At 41.6% G+C, this 24,390-nt stretch overlaps 1 protein-coding gene across 4 annotated transcripts in view; it reads left to right on the top strand.

The window, feature by feature from the left end:
- Window positions 1-24,390, top strand: part of SPON1 (spondin 1) — a 251,437-nt gene that overhangs the window by 103,041 nt on the left and 124,006 nt on the right. For all 4 annotated transcript variants that reach the window (XR_008663460.1, XR_008663459.1, XM_055317861.1 and 1 more), the window contains exons 4-5: window positions 3,555-3,628; window positions 8,527-8,649. Coding sequence is in view for 2 of the 4 variants with exons in the window: in XM_055317861.1 (XP_055173836.1) it covers window positions 3,555-3,628; window positions 8,527-8,649 (197 nt within the window). In the remaining 2 variants the exon portion in view is untranslated. The remainder of the gene's footprint in view (window positions 1-3,554; window positions 3,629-8,526; window positions 8,650-24,390) is intronic.

Genomic DNA, 24,390 nt, shown 5'->3' with positions numbered 1-24,390 from the left:
ATTCTAGGCCATCATCACCTGTAAAGGGGAAAACAGCTGCAAACCCTCATCTTAATCCTTCTAAAAATAAGAGCATTCTGACAAGTTTGCTAAAGTTGATCTAAACTGACAGGAAGCTATTTAAAGTTGTTATTTACTATCTTACTATGAATATTCTTACATTTTGCTGCAGAATATTGATAGGTTTGATTACGGGGATGTTAATGGTATATTATCGTCTTAACTTTCTAATATCTGAAAACTCTGAATTCAACAATGCATCAAACCCAAGGGTTTTGGATGAGGAAGGAGTTTGAGAAGCTGTAATATATGTAAAACATAAGATATATAAGGTAATGTACATAAAGGGCCTCCCTAGCACAGTGACCAACACATAGGATGGACTCAGAACTTACAACTATTATCAAAAAGAGAGAGAGTAAGCCTTCAAAGACTTCATAAAACAAGGCATGAAGGAAATGAAAACATTTTATAGGAGATACATGTTTTCTATCTCTGCCCCCTCAATATTTTACAATTATACTTGTGAAAATTTGGGGTGATTTAATTTTTCTGAGCCTGATCATGGGCTTTTCCATTGTTCTCTTTCACAACAGGAGGAAGAAAATTCAGAGTATTGTTACAGATGCTAGCAAAGGCAAGTTTGGGGAGATTCTGGGAGAGGAAACAGCACCAACAAGGCCCTAGTAGAGTAGAAGAGGTGTTCAGATGGGGGAATAAACTTCTCAGACTTTGGAACCCAGGGACATGGCTTAAAATGGGGGCAAATGAAGCCAGAGGGGCATTTGGAAAAAAATTTATGAACAGCCTTGAATATAATGGTCATTTTGTATTTTATCTTAAAGATCAGGAGGTTTCAAACCACTTTAGCAAGAGAGTTTTGTTTTGTTTTGTTTTTTGTTTTGCTTTGTTTTAAGTAGGCTCCATGCCCATCATAGAGTCTGATGTGGGGCTTGGACTCATAACCTTGAGATCAAGACCTGAGCTGAGATCAGGAGTCAGATGCCCAACCAACTGAGCTACCCAGGCACTCCAAGAGAATTTTATTGAAGTAAAACTTAATTTTCCTGGAACTCTGCACTGCAACTACACACCAACTTATTTTTACTGTGTGACCCAAGGGCTCTTTTTATTATTATTTTTTTAATTTACCTTTTTTTAGAAGGAAGAGAGGGGCAGAGGGAGAGAGAAAAAGAGAATCTTAAGCAAGCTCCATGCCCAGCACAGAGCCAACATGGGGCTTAGTCTCACAACCCTGAGATCATGGCCTGAGCCAAAATTGAGAGTCAGACACTTAACCAACTAAGCCACCCAGGCACCACCCCTCCCCTTCGAAGTGCTCTTTTTAAAAGAGCAAATCTGATTATCTCATTCCTCAAGATGCACTTATCAAAGATATCTCATCAAGCTTGATTTAAAATGCCATCTCTCTGCAGACTCAGGGTGATGTAGCCTTGTGCACAGCCCCATCTCACACTACCTCCCTGACTTAACCACTGGTCAGTGCTGCAGTGAGCCATGACCCTCCCACCTCAAGGATCTTGAAAGGATGTCCTCTTCCTTGTTTCTCCCTCCCACCTGCCCTAGTAAGCTCCTACTCTTTCCAGTCTAAGCCTTCTTTTCTGGGGGAGAGTCTTTCATGGCTGGGTTGGGACCCCCCTATGTTATAGTCTCCCACATCCTGGGGACTTCTCTATTCAGCACTTAATCACCGCCTTGTTAAATGATTAGCTGCGGATTTAGCTGTTTGGTGCTTTTTCCCCGCTAAGCTGTCTACTTTGAGAATGGAAAGGAGCCCCATCTGACTTGTTCCTGATGGTGTCCCTGGCCAGCATCTGGCCACTAAGGAGGCCACCACAACTGTTGGTTGAAAATATACCAATAGGGATGCCTGGGTGGCTCAGCAGTTAAGTGTCTGCCTTCAGCTCAGAGCATGATCCTGGAGTCCCGGGATCGAGTCTCACATGGGGCTCCCTGCATGGAGCCTGCTTCTCTCTCTCTCTACCTGTGTCTCTGCCTCTCTCTCTGTGTGTCTCTCATGAATAAATAAATAAAATCTTAAAAAAAAGAAAAAATATACCAATAAATACAACAGGAAGACAAGTGAGGGAGGAAGCTGCTTTGGTTGGAAAGATGAATGCCAAGCTTGGGCTTCTTCCCACAAGCACTTCTCCTCACCCTCTGCAGCGGTCTCTGAAGCACTGCTTGGTGGGGAACACTCCGAAGTGGTAGATAATGGGATGCTCCAACTAACAAAAGGCTTTGTTATTTGGCTTTGGGATGAGCGTTCTCAAGAGGGTTTTCTTGGCCCGAGGAAACTTTCTGCTTGATGGTCAACAGAATGGATCAATGATCAAAGTAGCTTTGCAGACACGAAAAGCATATTTCATTCATTTATTTCAACATCTCGTCTCTCTTGGGTAAGGAAAGACTATAAAAGACATCTGCAGGCTGGTCTGAATTTTATTCTTTTGTGCAAGACTGGGGGTAGAGTAGATGTTTCTTTGGAAAGTAATCTTGGCCTAGACCCACGCTGTCGAGAAAATCGCTTCCGGACTCTGCAGAGCCAGGCACACATGGGCCCAGGGCTGAATCTGCAGTCACATGACCCAGGCAGGTCATGTGAGTCTAACACTCCTTTAGTGTGTTTAGCTGTAATGGAGCCAAGGGATCCCTTTCTCTGTGAAGTAGGGCAAATCAAAGTAAAAATTACCTTTTGATTGAGTAGTGTTGCTGAAGAAAATCAATAGAAAGGGCTCGAAATCCACTGGTACCGTTTCATTGTTAAGTGTTGTAGACTTCACATTACAGGAATGCCAAGTTTCAGGGTTCAACATCTGCGAGGCCAGCTGAAAATACACAGCAGAGTGGGTTAAAAGAGTATGTCTGCAGTCCTCAATTAAAGGGAAAATGTGTGCTGGCCAGAAGCAATTTTTCAACATCCAAATATTCCTTCCAGATTCTAAGATCCCATATTTGACATGTTTAAGAGAGAGATATAACAGCTGAAATTGTCTTTGTTCAGAATGTAGGAGACAGTTTCGTCTAGACTTTCAGGAAAGATAGAGAATGACATTTTCAGAACAAATCAAAATATATTTTTAAATTCTTTTTTCTCTCCTTCAGGAAGAGGACTTGACATGCTTTTCTGATTTGAATTTGGTTGATCTATAAATGGCTTCAATCATTTGATACAAAACTGGAATAAAATGAACCATTGAGAAAAGTTACTGAAAATGCCGTTAGTTCACTTTCTTACCTTCACTTTCTATTATTATATTAGCCCCACCACTGACAGCACAATAACTAATATTTATTGAGTGGTTTCTAAGTATATGCTGTGCTCTTGACATACATTTTTTTTTATTTAGTTCTCAGAGCTATCCCATGAGGTATACATTCTGATTAATGCCAGTTTTTCAATGAACTAACTGAGGCACAGAGAGTTGGAGTGATTCACCCAAAGCTGCTCAGCCATTGGTGGCCAGGTCATGATCTGACAACTCTCAGATTGGCTCTCCTCACCACTGTGCTCGTGTCTTCTTTCCCCACAGGGCCAGCATCGTACAGAAACGCATCATTTATTTTCAAGATGAGGGCTCTCTGACCAAGAGACTTTGTGAACAAGGTAAGAACTGCAGGTGGAGGAGGGCCAGATAAGTGAAGGTGGCTCAGTTAGTCCGACCAGCCAGGGGCAGGAATTAGGTGACTGGGCTTTCTGAGCTTCTCCTGGTTCTGCTTCCTCACGTAGCACTGATTTTTAATCTGGCTGTGTGCGGTGGATAATTGGATCCGCCTTAAGCTCTAATTACTCAGCTTGATTCCCTGGGTAGGAGATAATGTACCTTATAGTGGTGTCGTCTTCTTATTTTTGCGAAACAGTGATTATTCTAAAGAGGTTCCTTGGAATAATTCACAGGATTTAATTAAGAAATGCACAATTGTGTACCTTTAAGATGTCTGTGATGGTTCTCTGGAATAATCGCCTGTAGAACTTGTGTGGCACCTATGCAGCATGGGGGGGGGTGGGGATTTTCTCCAAGAAAGGCAAGTGGGAGGTGGGATTGCCAAGGGAGCATTGACCTTATGATTTTACCACATTTCAAGGACACAATCCTTGGATTTGCAAGCTTATTGATGCCCTCTCCTTGGGTTGAAGGCATTCTGACAAAGCTCATGGAGATCAAATAGACTGGCAGCCTGGGTTTGAATTCCCCCTCTGCTTTTCCCAGCTACGTGACTTAATATATGTATAAAATAGTACAGCGCCTCCTCAGCACATTGTAAATGCTATATATATATATATGTGTGTGTGTGTGTGTGTGTGTGTGTGTGTGTGTGTTAGCTATTGTTATCTGTATCCGAACGCTTGTTTATCAACCTATTATAAAAAATTAAGACCTTAAACATCTGAATGTGTTTACAAGTCATTAGAGAACTAAGTAAAAATAGAAAATGTTCTACAATTATACATCCGGTCTAATTTCTATTCATTTTTGCAGAATTTTTATTCACATTTAGAGCAATTACCATTTTGAAAGAAATAATCACCAATCCTAGCAAATCATAAGCTACTATGAAAAAGAAAGGTTCATAAAGGTCTTCTGGGAAAATAATAATAATAGCTAATATTTTTCGAGGGCTTGCTATATGCTAGGCATTGCTTTGCTCAACAACCCTATATGGTGAAGACTATTTGATCATCCCTATTTTATAGGTGAGAAGTCAGAGACACGGGAAGTTTTAAAAGCTCACTTAGCCTCATGCAGGTAGTGGTCAAGAGCAGGGTTTGGACCCAGGAGCCAGTGCTCTTAACTATGGCCTTTCTGTGGAAGGGACTTCGTTTCAATTCATTGTTACCTTTGGCAGATCAAAGTGTACCAAAGCATAGCTCCCTCTGGATGAGCAAGAGCAGAAACTGGGTCATATGCGGAAGATGGCTTGGAAAGCATGAGAAGAGCAGAGGGAGAGAATTGGATGCCCTGCATTAGGGTCATACCCATCATAGGGGCCAGAGAGTTGGAACCTATGGACCAGGTCCCTGGTCAGCTTCCAGGTAGACATTACCACACATGGCTTTGGGGGTTTTCCTTTTCCTATTTAATTGTCAGCAAGCTTACTCAACCTTTTTCCAAGCAGAGAACATCTTAACTGTTGAGACCCTTTGTTTCTAATGTACAGTCCCATTCCTGCCTTGTCTCCATGAGATGACATCATGGTCCTACCAGTCAGAGTTGAAGTGTTCTGGATCACACATTCATAAGCCCCCTCTTGGTCTACACCCATGAGTGGCTAATCACAGCCACTGTGGTGTGCTTTTCTTAGTTTGACATTCAGAAGACAATCTTATTTCCCAGATTTGAGGGTTCTTAGGAAATACTTTGCTGTCACCCCATATATGGACAGCAATCATTTAACTAAAGTGCACTTGCCAAAGCCTCAGCCCTAATGTTGTGTGAAGCCACAGAAATATATGTGAAATTCTGCAGTTGAAGGTTCAACCAAATGGCATGCAAGTCTCTATTGGGTATTGCTTCTGAAGCACAGATCCTATCAAAATGACTAAACATACATATGTACAAAAAGACTGTTTTCCAACAGCAACTTTGTGGACAAAAGAAAGGACCTGCAGGACCTGAGCTGAAGGATCATTACCTGCTATTGGAGACCATCCCCAGAGACAGCAGACCCATGAGGACATCCCACAATTAACAAAGCAGATCACATTAAGAAAGCCTTTAATTTGTAAGCAGAGAGCAAAGGGAGTTCTCTTAAATGTGTATGCCTGCTTAATTATCTCTAGGTCTTTACATTCTTTGGTTCCTTGGTGAGTCAAATCAAATCTATCAGGGAAGGGGAGAAAGAAACTGGGATCTAGGATTTTTTTTCTCCATTGAAGCTGTTCATCCATAGGGAAAAATTCACAACTGCAAAGATAAAAGGCAATGGCCATCATTTTTTTTAAAAGAAACATAAAACATTAAGTTACTTACAATTAGGAACAGAGAAACATAAAATATTCAAAAAGGTGACCCCTAATAAACACAAAGCGTGCACATGCTCACTTTAATACCATGTTACAGATGAAGGGAGATAGGAAACGCAGAGAAGGGAGGAAAATGTGGAAGAGAAGGGGTAAGGAGAAAAGGAAGATTAAGGGGAGAGCTGAAAAGAAAGAAGCTGATGGATGGAGAGTAGAAATGAGAGGGAGCAGCTCAAGAGATCAGCACAGAAGTCACCCCATATTAGGCAGGTCCCTGCCGAGGTTAGCAGAAGAGGGGTGCATTCCCTCTCTTTCACCACCACCCTTTGAAAACCTGGTTCATTTTCAATGGGCTTTTCCTCAGAGGAAACAGCATGTCTGTTTTTAGTTTCAAACTTATTCTTTAAACGGAAGCTAACTTTCCTATGGAATGTATTCCCCTGAACTCCTGGATACACCTTTACGTTTACTACCTATATCTGAAAGCCCTTTTGAGAAGGCAAAGCTACCAATTTGCCCTTAAAAAAAAAAAAAAAAGATTTTATTTATTTATTCATGAGAGAGGCAGAGACATAGGCAGGGGGAGAAGCAGGCTCCATGTGGGGAGTCCGATCTGAGACTCCACCCCAGAACCCCAGGATCACGCCCTGGGCCAAAGGCAGACTCAACTGCTGAGCCACCCAGGTGCCCCAACCAATTTGCCTTATTTTGGTTTTTTGAGAGACTGCTCCTTCACTGAACAGCACCTGGGAGCTACAACTGAAACCCCGATGTATATCTCTTAGCTTGGAACCCCATTTTCAAAACTGATTTAGTTCTTTTGCAACCTAGTCAGCCATAATGATAATAATGGAAATATCAAGGGGAAAAAAATAAACTTTAGGAGTTACTAATTTACACTACCTTTTCTGAAATATATTCAGGAGGGCTTGTCCCTTAACTATCAAAGTGGCTCATGCAGGAATCATACCTGGGTTTCATGTGCATTAAGCCACAGAAGGCCTGCTCCTAAGCCCAGGCAATGTGCTGGCCTCTTCCAAGTGTACAAAAAAATAGCCAAACAATGATTTCTATTTTGGGTGGTTTCAGAGCCTCTTCTTTGGTGCTGTTTAGAAATCCTGGAGCTATACAGGGAGGTGATTTCTTAAATGCACCATCCTTCACTTAGAAAAGCATAAAGGGAAACACACACGTGCACACATAAAGTACTCTCACTGGTGTCTATGCAGACCTATCCAGCCTAAGGTCTTTCCTGGAATAATATAGCACAAAGATTAAGAGTATGGGCTCTGGACTCAAAAAAACCTGAGCTCCAGTTCTACTTTCAATACCCACTAACCCTGTGGCCTTGGACTGGTTACCTAATTACCTCCATTTACTGATCTGCAAAATGGTGTTAACTGAAGTATTTACCTCCTGCGGTTGCTGGGGTTAAATGAGACAATGTGTGGAAAGAGATTAGCACATACAAGGACTCTACAATGTAGTGATTATTACCGTAGTTCATACTTTTGTCTCCATCCTGGAATGCAGAATTCATTTCTACCCCTCACTGATTTTGCTTGTTCAAACCAGAGGAACCCAGTGATTTCCACAAGGAAGACTTGTAAAATGCCCTTCCTGACGCCCCAAAAGATTTTTATACTGTCATTGCTCTTTATATAATATTTCAGAATAAATGTCCAGCTTGCCAAAAAAAAAAAAAAAGAACCTTTATGTTAATACCACTAGAGAAACCAAAGAAAAAGCAACTGAAGCAAGTTGCATCTGGAGGCATTGTTTTCGTCTTGCAGGAAGCAGAACAGACTGAATGCAACAAGGCACAGTTAGGGATGTGGGCTTGACAATCGGAAATACTGAATTTATTCATGTAATCTCTCTTTCCCCACTTATCAGCTATTTGCAGATAAAAATGGGGGCAGAGAGGGAATCTTGTTAAGTTTTTCCTTGCTGCTCCTGTGCTCAGAAGTAAACCTGAACTTACCAACATTGTCCTAAACCCCCACTCCTCCCAAGTCTCTGAAAGCTTGATAAGGAGAGATGTGACTATATATGCGTTTTTTATATATGCATTTTTAAAAATAATTTTCAGCAGTCCTTTATGTCTACTGTTCTCACTGCTCCTCTGCAAAGCTGCTCCTCCTGGTCCTAGCAATTTGGCCCTAGAGAAAATTTCTTAGAGAAAACACACACATGCATATTCCTCTAAAATTTAGTGGAAAAATCCTATTGTGGGAAAAAAGAAAAGGATAATGGAGTAAATTTTATTCCTGGGTTCCCAAATATTCAGCCTTATTGGTCCCTCTGGTCTCCTCACATTGTTAGAGCAAGAGTTCTGAGTCTTTTTTACTTGCGGAATATAATTACCATACTTAGAGGTATATAAAAATCCTTTAGAGCCATAGTACTGACCTGGTTCTGGGTGGTATTAGTCAGTGAAAACTGTACCTCATCTTCTTTTCCCAAGCAAGGACAAGACAAGACCAAGATGGCACTTGAGCCACATCTGTTTCCTAACTTAGTGATTTCCCTGACTGTTCCAGATTCCATGTTTGACGGGGTGACTGACAAACCAATCTTAGACTGCTGTGCTTGTGGAACTGCCAAGTACAGACTCACATTCTACGGGAATTGGTCCGAGAAGACGCACCCAAAGGACTACCCTCGTGAGTAGAGGAGCTACTTCATGGATTGGGGGAAGGCGGGTGGTGAACTTCTGTCTGGTTGTGGGATACACCAGCCGAAGTGTGTCAGGTCTATTTGCTTTTACCAGCTGACTCATGAAATGCACATTCCCAGGAAGTGAATTCATCAAGACTAGCAGATATAAGACAGGTCTACTTTCAGCTTCGTTGCATAGTGTTGTTCTAATCTGTGATTTTAAAAAATATTCCTAAGGTCATGCTGCTTATCTTTGGGTCAAGCATTTGGTAACCTCAGTCCCCTTAAAGCGGCTCTATCCCTGAATTATACAATAGATCTGTCTGTGCTGGAAATAGCTGGTAAAGGGGATCTACTCTTCAATCCACAGTTCAAGGTCAACAAAGATTCAACATCCTCAACCATAATGTTGGTAATCTGTCTGCATGCCCTTTCCCTACTGATTCCAGATACCACCTTAGAATCCTTCATGACCCCATGCTCCAGATAGCCAATACCAATCCGTGGGAGTTGTTAGGAGACTTCCCACTTGCTATTTTGGAGTAGATCCTTAATTAGGACCCTACCAACTCCCTCTTATCATATACAATTGTCTCAACAAATGCCTAGCAAGTGCCAGGCACCATGCTAAGCTCTAGCAATTTAATAGTGAACAAAAAAAAGGCACAACCCATATCCTCATACAACTCAGAGATTTGTGGAGAGACAGACACTAATCAAATAATCACACTCAAAAATGTGAAAATTCTAACAATGAATAGCGGACCTACTGCGTGCCACACGTTTTTGCATATGTTATGTCATTTGATGCTCAGAATAACCAGTGTATGTGGATGAGCTCACTGAATATCAGAGAGGCGTCATGATTTGCCCCCTCGTCAGATATAAGTTAGTAGTAAATCCAAGATTTGAAAAGGGGTTTGTTAGGCTCCTTGTCCTGCTTTTCAACTGGACTGCCTTTAAGATCCAGTGACACTCATTCTCTCTAACTGTGGTTGGCAGGATGTTGGTGTGTGGCACTAAGCATGATTTTTCTGTTCATTGTCTGTTTTATTCTTGTTCATTTCACTTTGGAGTTGCCACAGCTGGGAAAGACAAATGGAACTGGGAGAAAGAGATTAAAAAGTGGGATTTGATTCGGTCCCCCAAAAAGAGGGAGCAAATGTATGTGGTTGGGGCTGAAGAAGACCTGGTCCAGACCAGAGCCTCCACAGTCCCCAAGCAGCCCACCCAGTGGGGACTTGGCAGATCAAGAGCCCTATTGTTTAATATTACCCACATGTAATCAAGACTTGGGATCTTAGAAACTTCTTACTAGTTCATTCTTCTCACTCTGGGATTCAACTTGATCTGCTTCAGCTGGTGTGGGAGACCTGTGTGAGCAAAGCTGGACTCTTTGCCTGCAGGGGGCAGGGGAAGGGGTGAGAAACCACTTGGAACTAATACGATGGAAAAAAATTTCCTCTACTGCCTCCGGTCCACTAACCCAGAGGAAATAAAATGTTAGGGGCCCATTACTCATCTTTCGTAATCCTAAGGAGCTTCTTGCTCTTTTCTTTTCTGATGCTGTTATTCCCTAGAATTTGTAGAAGAAAAAAAAAAGCGTACAGACCATTGTTTCTAGGTCTTTAGACCAAATCAAGTACAAATCTATACAGAATTTCTGTGGAATGGTTGGGAATTTCTTAAGAACTAAAGCAGATATGTGTTCTAGATCCCCTAGGATTGTTCCATTGTCAGAGGTCAGTGTGTCTTGATTTGGGGTTGGAAAAGTTTGGTCACTATGTCCAGAGGAGTGTTTATCACATCAGACTGTAATTATTTCTTAAGGAGTCTTTCTTCTCCATCAGACAGACCAGTCCCCCAGGACGAAAGCCATGACATGCTCATCTTCATTCTTTGTGCCCTGGAAGTACCTGGTGCCTTCCCAAGTACTGTGTTCTGATTGGTGAACTCAAAGTAGCATTCCCTGAGGCCTGGGAGGCAGATTTCTAGCTCCCATCTAGTCACTGTGGCCAATACTGATGCAGGATTGTAGGCCAGACCTTCCTTAGAGAGGAAAAGGGTAGACTTGTACACCCAGAGGATTGGAGCCAATCAGAAGAGCGTGGAGAGGGTCTAATTAGGACTTTGAAAATTCGATGCTGACAAAAGTGATTTCTACTAATCTTCAGTAATAGATGACTTTCCTTTTGCTGCTCCAGGGATGATTTTGTCCTGATAACCAACTCTTCCCTTGAAGCCCAATTAAGCCATGATGCTTCCCGACCATAGTGCAAACTGATAAATATCAAGTCCCCACTTCCCTTTATTTGTTGCTCATCCCAAACACCACTTCGTCCATAAGGATCTCAGAACAGCAATTCTCAAGCTTGTTCAAGATGCTTTTTACATGCTTAAAAATTATTGAGAACTCCAGGATCCTTTTGCTTATAGGGATTGTGTCTATCAAAATTCAACATATCAGGGATCCCTGGGTGGCGCAGCGGTTTAGCACCTGCCTTTGGCCCAGGGCGCGATCCTGGAGACCCGGGATCGAATCCCACGTTGGGCTCCCGGTGCATGGAGCCTGCTTCTCCCTCTGCCTATGTCTCTGCCTCTCTCTCTCTCTCTTTCTCTCTCTGTGTGTGTGACTATCATAAATAAATAAAACTAAAAAAAAATAAAAAATAAATTAAAAAAATAAAACAAAATTCAACATATCAAAAATTAAAACAAATTTAAAAATACTTCCTATTAATTTTAAAGGTAACATAATGAATTAGCAATAAGAAACTCATTACATGTTGACATATTTTATGAAAATAACTATTGTCTAAAAAAAGAAATTTAGTGGAAGAGCATCATTGTTTTACATTTTTTTGCAAATCTCTTCAGTATCTGGCCTAATTAGAAGACACCTAGATTCTCATATTTGCCTCTGCATTCAACCCGTTGTGGTATGTTTTTTTGGTTGAAGTGTGTAACTGGAAAAGGGAAGAATATTTTAATAACTTTTTCATTAATTACAGATAATCGTCTTGGATACTATGTACCAAAACTCTACAGAGGGTAGTCTCTCAAAGGACAATTACAGTCTAGAACATGAAACCATATCAGTGAACTTGTACTCTGTTACATTAAAATGCATTGCACTTTGAGTGGATCTTTTACAGACGAATGATTTTGTAACATCAGACATTGGTTATTTGGAAAACATTGGTTTACCAAGTTCTACAGATGGTCCAGATGTTGAGACATTTCATCATATAATATCAAAAATCACATTCATTAATATTGCTTCCACTCTCCTCAGAAAAGCGTTTAAGCATTGGAAAACTATCAAAATCATTGTAACAAACTTCCCCCAAATTATTTTCGCTTGAAAACTTGAACTATATCATTGGCAACAAATACTGTCCATTCTTTTCTTTGAAATGACAGGCTCACTTCATTTTTGAGAAAACGTCTGCCACTTTTTCTAGTCTGAATAACCATAATTTGTCTGTCATTGGTTCTTTCAAGTAAAAATAATGTTTATGAAAATAAAAGTATCCGTCCAGCTTGCCCCTCCAACAAAGGCACAAGAGCATTTACTCAAGACAATCATCCCACCCAAGTATATACAGAAGTGCTTTATGCGTGTTTCCCTGTTAGTCACACATAATAGAAGAAATATGTGTACTTAGAGGTACAGAGATTAATACATGACATTAATAATTTTGATTGTTTCATCAAAAACATTCTTAAGTGAAACTGACCCTTTGAATTGTTTACTGAGGTTCCTGGCAGTGAGGATCACGCTGACTGCTGACACAGTTCAAGGCCATTGCTTTGATGGGCACTAAGTGACAGCAGGTTCACTCAGGACTGCTTCTGCACCATCAGGGTGAATGTCAACATGTTGCAAAAGGCAAACATCTTAGTATTATTATGAAAATAGTTTTCACCTCACAGATCCCCTGCAAGGGCCTCAGGGTCCCCTGAGGTCTGTAGACCACACTTTGAGTACTTCAGCCATAGGACAGGATAGTCCTCGAAGGGGTCTGTCCTTCGGTTCTCTTTGAGTGACTTGCCCTGGAGAATTTTCATTGAGTTCTACAACCGGATCAGGCTACGCCCTTGTGCCTTCTGTCCTTTCTTGTGGGGCCCACATCTACAGGGGGCTCTTCTCAACCACTATACAAGATTGTTTGTTCCAAATGTGGTTTCTGGGGTTCTCTATCTTAAAGAACAGAGTACTCTACATCCATGACACCCCCCCTTCCTGGGAGAGGCTAGGTGTGGTGAAATCAGGAAGGCGAGGGGACAACCCAACTGATTTGACGTCCCCTCTCCTTTGTAATGCCACAAATCTCCTCTGGCCGTCAGGAAATAGTGAAGTCCTTTTAAAACCTCCTCAACTGGAAAAATAAAAAATAAAACCTCCTCAACTGGGTGATTTCTAGAAATCGTGCAAGTTTTACCTCCTAATTTTATAAGTGAAAAAACTTGGAGGCATAAAGTTAAGGGCTCAGATCACATAGCCAGAGAGTTTCAGAAACAAAAATCAAAGCTCAGATCTCTTGACTCCCTTCTGCCTTCTGCTGGGGGCTACCACAAGGCAGTCTTCTCTCCTCTGCAGTGAAATTAAATGTCTTACACACAAAGCATCATGTAAGCATCTGCAGCACCAATGTGGACTCGGCTAATACTAAATTCCAAACAGCTTTGCCCCGTGGTACAAAGATTTCCTCTGTAGAGAGCCTGACTTAGAAGTAAGAGAAGGTCTGGGCTCACTGGGCCTGAACAGAGATCCGGAGCCCCGGAGTGTTAGGAGAAGTGCAGGCAAGCTTCCCCAGTGTCTTAAGGCAGTCTTCAGTGCCTAGCAGCGGTCCAGGAGCATGTGTCTTTTATAGGAACATGGTGACCAGGCAGGTTCACCACAGAATGATGTCCCAGGACTTGGAGACACGTTCCATCTTTGCCAGGGGATTGGGAGTTGCCTATCAGATGCTGAGTCTCTTTGCTCACTTACTCTGAACACAGCTCCAAGGTGGTGGTGGTTGTTTTTAAGATTTTGTTTGTTTGCGTATTTATTTATTTCAGAGAGAGAGCATGAGTGGTGGGGAGGGGGAGAGAGAGAAGGAGAAGCCGATGTCCCCCCTTAGCAGGGAGCCTGGTGTGGGACCTAATCCCAGGGATCATGACTGGAGCCGAAGGCAGACACTCAACCACTGGGCCACCCAGGCGCCTTAGTTGTTTTGGGCTTTTTAAAAGATTTTATTTATTCATATGAGAGAGAGAGAGAGCATGAGCCCGGGGGTAGGGACAGAGGGAGGGGGACAACCAGACTCCCCACTGAGCAGGGAGCCCAACGCAAGACTCCATCTCAGGACCCTGAGCCAAAATCAAGAGTTGGCCGCTTCACCAACTGAGCCACCCAGGCGCCCCACAATAAAAAAAAAAAAAAAAAAAAAAAAAAGCTTTGTAGTAAGGTCTTCTTCCACCCTTCCTCCTCCCTTTGAATCATTTCCTTGAAATAATTTCCCAAGAGTAAGACGGCCCCATCAAAGGATATGCACTTTTTATTGGCTCTTGAGGGCATTTTGCCAGATTCTTCTCCAAAATGTTTGTATCAATTCACCATGTTACCAATGGTGAATAAATAGGTCTCCTTCTCCCGGCCTCCTCAGCATTTAACTTAGTGTTTTCAATTCGGGTTTTACCAATTAATGGTCATAAAAAAATTAATCTCGCTATTTTAAATTGGCATCGGTTTAATTACTAGCATACTCGAATCTTTTTCGGGTGCTTATTGTGCGTGCCTCTAAAGCCATGAGGGCACTGACAGGAGTCAAGTCTGACTTTGCTCATTATCTCCTCGGGGCCTAGCTCATCGTCTGGTACACGGAAAGCCTCTAAATAAGTAATGTGGAATGAGTGAATGGGAAGCAGTTCCAGAATGAGCAAGGAAGAGGGTAGAGGGAGATAAACAATGAGAAGCCCCTGAGGAGGGTGAGGCAGGAGAGAGGGCCTCGTGTGGCTGCTAAGTGGGGAACAGGTTGGATGGTGCCGGCGGTCCCTGGGAAGGTGGGTGAGGAGGATACCACAGTGATGGTGCCAGCTCGGCCTGAGGTAGTGGTGACGGTGTGAATGGATGGACTTGAGGTATCTTCCAGAGGTAGAGTCTGTCATGGGTTGGATGCGGAGGAGTGACGAGAGATGCATCAAAGCTGACAAGTACTCCTGCTTCTTAAAATACTCCTCAATATTATTGTCTCTCTATTTTTGCAAGTGATCGTGAAACCATTTTATCAAATTCTGTCAGAATTTTAAACAGGATTGCATTACATCCCCAAATTACTTTTGGAAGAATTGTTAGCTTTGTAATATTTAGCTTGCTCAGTTTCTCTCTGTTTCTGATAAGACAGTCTGTGGGTTTCTGCAGCCCCATGCCTAGACCGGGGATGAGTCACAGGTGTCAGACCCTGGGCCTCTCTTCTCTCAACCTAACTTCGGAAACAAAAGGAAACATTCAACAAACAATAATCCCACTCCTTCCTGCCGTGACAGGGAAATAGATCCCTCTCCACGCTGAGTCACTGTGTCCCTCAGCGCCTCCCCAGTGGTGCCACCGCCAGGCTGAGTATGAATAGAGTAGTGTCACCGCGGATTAGAGTTTGGTACCAAGAACACGTGTCATGATACAGTTTCAGTGAAAGACGGTGCAAAAAGAGAAGGGATCAAATAGCTTCTTTCCCCTTTTGCTCCTCTCTTCACTCCATCTCTCTGGGAAGTCTTGCGGCAACAACAACTCCCTGTTTTATGTGCTGGGAGTGGGGAAGGAAAGTGAGTTGATGGTCTTCCAGTTAAACGTGGCAGGTTGAATGGAAACATTCATCTCTGATCTTTCCTCACATCCCATGAAGATAACACTAGATGAAGAAAAACCCGCAAAGACAAAAAAAAAGGAAAGAAGGCCACAGCATACAAGGGATATTGCCCAAATCTGGGGAGCTGGACTGGTGGCCACTCTCAGCAGAGTCAAGAAAGAAGAATCCCACGTACTTGCAGAGAGGGTGGTGCATAAGAACCAAGCCAAGTGATTGCACAGAAACGCAGGAACGGCCTCAGGAACCGGGTGTTCAGGACAATGAATGAGAAAAAACATGCCGTCGTGAAATTTTAGAATAATGGGGCTACCGACAACCCAAAAAGCATCCAGAAAAACAGGCAAACGGACAAACAAAGCATCAGACCTCTTTAGAACAACACAAAAGCTGCAACACAACCGGGCAATGTTAAGTTTCCAGCTCGCAGTTATAAATTCTGAGGAGGGACCCTTCTTGCTCAGCCTGGAGATGGGGCTAAGACAGAGCAGCTCCGCTCTTGTCGTCTCCATGTGCTGCTCAGGTTTCTTTCTCATCACTTTTTCACTGAAGTTTCTTTCTCGTGTTTTGGAAGAGAGCTCGTAATGGGACATTTCTGCTTTTTTGTATGTACGGAACTTGTTTTGTTGGTTTTTATCATGGCCTCATAAATGTTTACTCAAGAAAGCCTTTTCTCTTATTCCACCTCAGGTGCTGAGAGAGATGTTATTTACTTTGTGGCACAGGAGCATCCTTGGCCCGACATTGAGAGCCCCTCTGGCTTTTCTTGCTTTGTGTCACATTTCATTTACCCCACATATGACTACCGCCATTTCGAATCTTTCCGCCATCTTGTTTTGTATTTGCTGATTATACTTCTGTTTGTTTCTTCTTTTTCTTCTTCTTCTTTTAACCACTTCTTTTTTTTTTTTAATTTTTACTTATTTATGATAGTCGCACACACACAGAGAGAGAGAGAGAGAGAGGCAGAGACACAGGCAGAGGGAGAAGCAGGCTCCATGCACTGGGAGCCCGACATGGGATTCGATCCCGTGTCTCCAGGATCGCGCCCTGGGCCAAAGGCAGGCGCCAAACCGCTGCGCCACCCAGGGATCCCTTTTAACCACTTCTTTTCTCTCTGTCGCCTGCATTAAATTTTCCTCTGCCGGGTTAGACATTATTGGATTCATGTTGCTGTTGTGCTTGTGGTGGTTGCCCTAATTTAGAACACATACTTAATGTTGATTTATCTGTATTGATTTCATAAACATTTCAATATTTGTCTTCCCCTGAACAAAACAAGACCGTTAGCGTGCTCTCAGATTCCTTTGTTGTCTACCATCCCTCCCTCTCCCCGATACACATTCACATTGGTTCTTTCCTAGGACAGCCTTTGATCTCATGTTTATTTCAATGTCTGGTAGTTCCATGGTCTGTGTTTCTGAACTTTCCCAGGGCTGAACTCAGAGGAGTGAGGCGTGGGCGCTAATTCACCATCTCATCAGGAACCAGCAATAAACTCGCAGGGTTTTTTGTTTACTGCATTCAATCCATTTAATTCTTTGCACTATCTATACTTACTGTTATATTACAGTGAGTTTTTCAATTTTTTTAAGGCTCTATTTATCATTTCTTCCTGACTTTTCATATTCTGATAACACCTTCAAGGGTATTAACACCTTGCTCTGAAACTGTGAACTTATCATTTCTCCTTGATGTTTAACAGATTGTTCTCCATTTGCCACGATGTCTTGGGAACTTATAGCATAATATCATTATATCCTCATGATGAACTCTGACTTTCAACATCACATAAGTAACATAATAAGCTGGTTTTACTAACTTTTGCCTTAAATTCAATCATGTCTGAAAGAAACCCTACCTGCTGTTTCTTCGCTTTAATTAATTTCTCCTTTTAGTGTTTCTTAAATATATTTTTCTTATTTTTAGGCTTTCTACACCTTTTAAAGATTTTCCAGTAAAGTATTGCATTAATCCAATTGGAAGTGCTTTTGTGTTTTTTGTTGTTGTTGTTGTTTGTTTCAGTTTTTTTATTTGTTCTGTTTTATTTCTCAACATGATTATTTAAATTTACACTTATTTTAACCTCAGTTCTATGCTGTAGAACCTGCCATTCTACTTTTTACCTCTCTATTGTTATAGTTCATTTGTTTTCTTTTTTCTGGATTTTCTTTGGTATTACATAGGCAACAAGCATTTATTTGGTTTTGGTTTTGCTATTTTTTTATTTCATTTGGCAACAGTCTTCTTTTAATTCAATTAGTTATCAATTTAAAACATACAACCAGGATATTACTTGTATTTTATCAATACACTCCTATCTTCTTAAGATAGCATCTTCTGATTCACTCTTATGAGAAAACTTTGCTGGTTTTTGCTTTTCTCAACTCTTTTCTTACTCCCATTCTCTTTTTTTTTTAATTTTTATTTATTTATGATAGTCACAGAGAGAGAGAGAGGCAGAGACACAGGAAGAGGGAGAAGCAGGCTCCATGCACCGGGAGCCCGACGTGGGATTCGATCCCGGGTCTCCAGGATCGCGCCCTGGGCCAAAGGCAGGCACCAAACCGCTGCGCCACCCAGGGATCCCCTTACTCCCATTCTCCATTGACTTTACTTACTACTCAGTTCATTTCTTTTTATCTACTCTTATTTGAACAATTCTCCTCATTCCTAACTCCCATCAATTCTTCTCTGTTATTGTTCTTATTTACTTACTACCTCTTCAATAAAGATGTACTGATTCAGAATTTCTTACTATTTTTAACAGCATCATTTTTTTTCAGGTCTTTTAAGATCTAGTTTCTTTTTTAAATAAAGTTGGGATCCAACACTTGTCCACTGGTGGGTGATTGAATTTCTTAAGACTGAAATTCTGTGCAAGTCTTTGTACTTGGGGTAAAAGCCCAAATTATACAGTTTTTTCCTCTGACTATGGTTTGTCTGTGGTTTTCCATTATAGTGAACAAAAAACTTCATCCTTATTCACTTATGATTTATATTCCTTTACACAGAATCTATAACCTAGCTCCATACAGAGTGCTTTCTATTTCTCCTGCAGTTAAAATAGTTGATGATGCCTGTTATTCTAAATGAGACTTTAAATAGAGTGTTATTTATACCTTCAGCTATTTTATTATTGGTGACATTATTCTTCACAGTCCTCTGGTTTTTTTTTTCCCCCAATCTTTGATTGGTTGTTGATGTTTATTGTCTGTCCAGTCATCCTACAGACCTATTCAGAGCATCTACCGTGTGCAGACAACATGTCAGCTTATTCCTGTTTATTCCTTCTGTTTCTGCAGGAGCTCAGTGCTTGGCCAGGGTGCTCCATCCTCCAGAGCCATCTTCTTTCCCATCTTTTCATATCTCTCTTCGTGCTCTGCATATTTTCCCCTAGTTCATTTTTCTTTCTCTGGTTAGTTTTCTATAGCATCCAGTCCCATACTGGACCCGTGTTATCATTGTTTGTGCCTGCCCACTCCTTCCTCCCATAATGAGCTCTCCCGAAATAGGTATATATAAAAAATGGATTGCAACTCTTCTCCAACTTCTGTTTTTATTCTCATTTCATTCCACGGTTTACTGCTTCCACGTCCCCACCCCACCTCACGCTGCATCCAACTTCTTAATTCAGAGTTCTTATACTGCCAAACATTTTTAAAAGTTCAAAATAATTTCTCCCCCTTTTACCCATTTTCCCTTGGGTGATAATTATGACTGCTGTTTCTAAAACCTTTGCCTCAGACTCTTCTATTGGCATTTAAATGGGACTCAAAATTGGAAGGTTCCAGCCTCTTGTGCTACCTCCCTCCTGGAAGTCCTCGAACTATTTCTCAAGCATACTCTTTCTTAAGTAAGATATGCCTGCACTGGATTGGCCATTAAATATGGTATATTATGTAAAGTATTACTGTTCTTGTATCTGTTAAGTCTTATTACCAACGATAGGGGTAAACTAATTTGTTGATGACTTATTTGCCACTTACTCCTACGGATTGGCAATTCAAAGAGCACATGGTTCCTGCATCTCATTCATGTAGCTTAAATGGCCACCGATTTGAGAAGGAGGATTCATTGGCAAGTCATGGATCAGTAATTATGTAAGTTCTAATGCCACCAGTTCCCCTGACAAAATGGATGTAATTAACATTTAAGTATGACGCCAACCCATGCATTTTTCATGCAGTATTTCCTTCAAACCTGTTTGCCAGTACCTATGCTGTGATTCCAACGCATACGTTAATAATAAAGATTTGATTTTCCCTTTGCATGAGAATATTCTAAACTCTGAAAAGCTTGATGAAACTGAAGGAGAGGGAATATACAAAGTCCATTCAACCACAGCATTATGTATGGTTACCCAGGAATTTGCACATACAACTCTGCTATAGCTAATGGCATTCATGTACTTAAGTTTTCCAAACAACGAGTTGAAAAATATACCCTTAAGCATTGTTTATGCCGAGAAAGGGCAACTATTTATAATCACAAGTGGAGTTTCTGCGAAGGTCTGCGCCAGGCACTATAGTTCTGGCAAACTTCCCTCCCAATTTGCAAGAACTCTACTGTTCGGGGCTGGAAGTGAAGCATGAGTACAAAGAAATACTTGCAGCTTTTTCCTAGCCTCAGTTAAATTCAGAGCGAAAGAACAAACACATAACAGGACAAAGGATATAGGAAATCACAGCACAAGCAGCCCTGCCTTATTTTTAGTAAAAAGGATTAGTAAGGGCTGCCCTGCAGTAAAGCCGATTGCCTGTGATCAGGGAGGAGGATGGTTGTAATCTCTTTACTATACCACTGAGTTGATTGATTAAATTAAAAGTTATGAGTCAAATCCCCCCCAGAACATCTTGGAACCTTTCAATCTCTGCATATCCATGTGATCCTAACGACCTTCCCTTGGAAGGGACAAGTGTGCGGTACCTGTAGGGAACACATGAAGAAAGGCTTGGGAGCAAGCTAAACCTTTTCACAACCGCCAGCAAGAGTTTAATTAAACTCTCTCTAACATAATAAGCTTGGTTCAATTTAAGAGCACCGTGTGCCATGTTTTCCCTGCACATGGAGCGTCCCAGGGTCCTGCAGCTCGAGTGGAAAGAACAATGAAAAGCAGAAGGCTTTCTCTTCACATCTGGCTCCTCGAAATGGGGCTAAGAGGCTTTCTGGAGGCTTTTGCTGACTGGGACAGTTAGTGTTTACAGATGTGAGTGGCTTTCAGTTATTGAATGCAAATTGCATTTGCTTTGTTGCGCACACCCTGGGAAAACCAAGAGGAAGAAGTGGAATAATGTTCCTTTATCCGCCCACCCACATTGAGATTCAGGGCACAGTCTTTTCAGGTTTATTGGGTCCCTAAGCAACCTTTGAAGAGCGCTGTACATCTGTCCGGCCGTCCCTACAACAGCAGACATGGATTCATTTGGCTTTGCTTTTCAAGTCTCTGGTTCCATCTCTGGTCCATTGACTGAATTTTTAGGTAAACATTTCTTGCCTGCCAACCTGAGTGGTTACCCAGCTCCTGGGCTAATTCTGCTCCCTCTTAAACTTTGATCTGTATTCTGAAGGCGAGCTCATCAGAAAAAAAGTGAAAGTGGGCTAGCTTTTAATGTGAAGGCTAAACGCCAGGAGAATAAGCTAAAGCAGGAGTGGGAGAGGGCAGTTTCTTGCTGGAATAGTGAAGCTCAGCACCAAATAGCGGAACAGTGTGAGAGCTGAAGAGCATTTCTCGGGTGAGAGAAACTATAAGGCAGGTTTCTCTTGCCCCAAAGATTGTCCAGTGGTCAGTGCTCTGCTAAAAAGCAATGTGTACTGCATACAGTCAGAACCATCGTGGGCTTGGAAGTCAGATCCCACCCGGAGTCTTGCATCTGACGCTTATTTCTAGAGCCTTATGAAAATTGCTTAACCTCTCTGTGCCTTCCTTTGCTTGTTTGTAAAGCAGGATAATCAAAGCACCTACCTTATGAAACTATTTTGAAAATGGGCCAGGGCTCAACTCTAAGCTCCTCTCTTCACTAGCTATAGGACCTTGGAAAAGACACCAGCTGACCTTGGAGCTCTGATTGTATGTAGTAGAACCAAAATCAACATCACTGGAATAATGCGGGGATAGATGAGTTAATATTCTTGCAACCCTTAAAACAGGCTTGGCATATAGTAGAAGCTCACAAAGTGTTGGTCATTATCAGTTTTAAATGAGGTGACTTGTAAATAAATGGTTTTGTTTGTTTTGTGGGGTTTTTTGAGGGGGGAGGGATTGGTTTTGTTTGATTTTGTTTTTGCTTAGTACCAGATACACAGCAAGTTCTGTGTTAACTGTGGCTATAATGTGCTTTTTTCTAACCTTATCATTATTCCCACCCACATTCTCAACCTTTAAATAAGGATTTAGCTGTGATCTCATGTTGAAATCTTGGACAAACCTTCTCAGCTGATTGGTTTCCATCACCTGGTGAGAATTTCCTGAAGTTTCCACCTGGCTCCTAAATTTTCTCCATGTCCCAGAGGAGACAGGGCTGAGTTCCAGGTATATTTTATCATCCCCAATCTTACAAATACCAATGAAGATGAATAGCCTCAAATTTAAAATGCAAAGATACTTTACAAAAGATCTCATACTGCGGATAGCCCAACCAGCAGTGAGGAAATAGAATTTGCATTTGTGACACTTTTTCCCCACTCAGAAAGGAATTTAGTAACAAATACAACATACATTTCACAATCAGCCAGGCAAACACATGGAACTAGTCAGCTAATCTTGATTAGAAGTTAGTGTTTACTGACTTGTATTTTTGTAAATAAGCTAAGGGAAGTAAACAGTTTGAGATTTATGTGTTCTGTGATTTCTGTTGACCAAGATTGGTTTTACTTGGTTTCCTTCCCCTCTCCCCACCTCCCCCTACAAGCACGCATAAAAACTTCTTAGGTGGGATTTGCCTCCAATTATACAGGGACCTTAGCAGCACCCAACTAAAGAGGAAGCAAAGCTGGGATAAGATAAAGAAACCACTTAGCTATTGAGCTCAAAGGCTCCTGGGGTCTGCACCATCCCCTGTAATGACATCAAGAAAATGTCACATAGGACAGAATCTAGACCCTCTCTAAAGTCTACCTTAGTTAAGTGCATCCCACTTCCTTTAATCCATAAGATCTGGAAAAATCTCTTGTATTCTCCTCAACCTTGGGTCATGCAATTATAATTAGCATCCTCATGGTACTGTGTATATTAGAAATAACCCTGAACAGATTTCCTATATGGTCCTTTTCCTTACCTTCCTTACCTTATCTCCTGTGTCTTCTTTGCTTTTTCCCCACCTTCTAGAGTGGTTTTATGCCAGACCCCTGGAGAAAGATGTTGGAGTTGGTTGGGACCATCACCATATTCCAAGCTCCAACACAGTGTCCAATCTAGCATTAGTGCTCAATGCATGCTATTCAATGGGCTTGGTGCAAAAATCTTCTCCATTAAAAAGAAATGTATGTAGGTAAATATGTATATATATATATATGTATATGTGCAAATATACATATGTATACATATATATTTATATGTATATTTACACAAATACATATATATATACATATTTGCCTATCTAACACAGTCACAGGAAGAGGCAATGTATATGTGCTAAAAATCTTAATAAGGTTACTAAGAATCATATACACAGAACTCTCATGAAGCTAACAGCATTTATGTGCTTAAAGTTTTCCAAACAATGAGTTGAAAATATACCCTGAAGAATTGTTTATGCCAAATAAGGCTGAGTATTCATGGTCATGACTGAAATTGCTGCATGTTTTCTGCCAGCCACTGCATTCCTGCCAAACATCCTTCCAATTTGCAAGGATTCTTGGGTTTCACATTGGAAATAAAGCAGTAAAATGCCTCTTCACCCCAACTTACATGGGTCTTATTCTTCATGAGGACTTGCTTAGGCTACCCTGAGTAGGGCAACATCTCAACTCTTTGAAAATGCTTATTTAGGTTTACAAAGTGACATGGATTTTCAACCAAAGAGCATGGGAACAAGTTATCAGAATTCTGATGTCAGTTTGGGTTGTGAACACACAACACTTGAAAAGTGGCTCATGCTACTCCCATGCCAGAGGCACCAACTGAGAGGTTGTCAGTCGAGACTTCCATCAGCCAAAGCAAAAATCAGCTTCCCATCCTGGTAGCTCATGGGCCAAAACTTGGGGGCGGAGGAGGAAAAAAGCAAAAAACTGGCAGACCAGAGTCTTAGGTTTGCTAATCACGGCTACTAGGGGGTATACGCTTGAAGAATAACTCACAGCAAACAGCACTTACAGGCAAAAGCGCTCCTCAAGAGTGAGCCTGCTGGAGACCCTCAACCCTGTTTTCAGATTCAGTTCAGCCTCCCTCCCTCCTCCCCCAGAATTCTGGGACCAGTGATTTTCCTTGATTGGAAGAATTTTGCAGGAGTTAAAGCAACCCATCATTGTCCAGATTCTAACAAGGCCATTGCATCTAATGGTAAAGAGTGTGGGCTCTGGAACCAGACTAATTCCTGCCTCCACCGCCTCTGTCCATGAGATGTTAGGCACATCTCTTCATTAACCTCTCTGTGCCTCAGTTTTCTTACCCATTAAGTGGGAATGATAACAATACTAACTTCCCGGGACTCTTGTGAGGATGAAATGGATTAATGTATGTTAAGAGCTTAGAACAGCCTGGCATATATTAAGTGTTATATAATTGTTAGCTACTGTTATGATTCATTTTGTGCGATCCACTTCTTGCCTTGAAACCCAGTTCTTAAAATTTTATCTCGATCTTTAGGCATTCATTGCTTCCATAGATATTTAGGAACTGCCTACCATCTGGCTGAGCTTTGCCCTCTGTGCCCCGGCAGAGATGAGGTCCTTCCT

The sequence above is a fragment of the Nyctereutes procyonoides genome, unplaced genomic scaffold (genome assembly GCF_905146905.1).
Source record: "Nyctereutes procyonoides isolate TBG_1078 unplaced genomic scaffold, NYPRO_anot_genome, whole genome shotgun sequence".
In the NCBI taxonomy this organism is placed as follows: Eukaryota; Metazoa; Chordata; class Mammalia; order Carnivora; family Canidae; genus Nyctereutes; species Nyctereutes procyonoides.
Note: the sequence above shows the minus strand (reverse complement) of the source record. Positions and strands in the feature narration are given on the sequence as shown.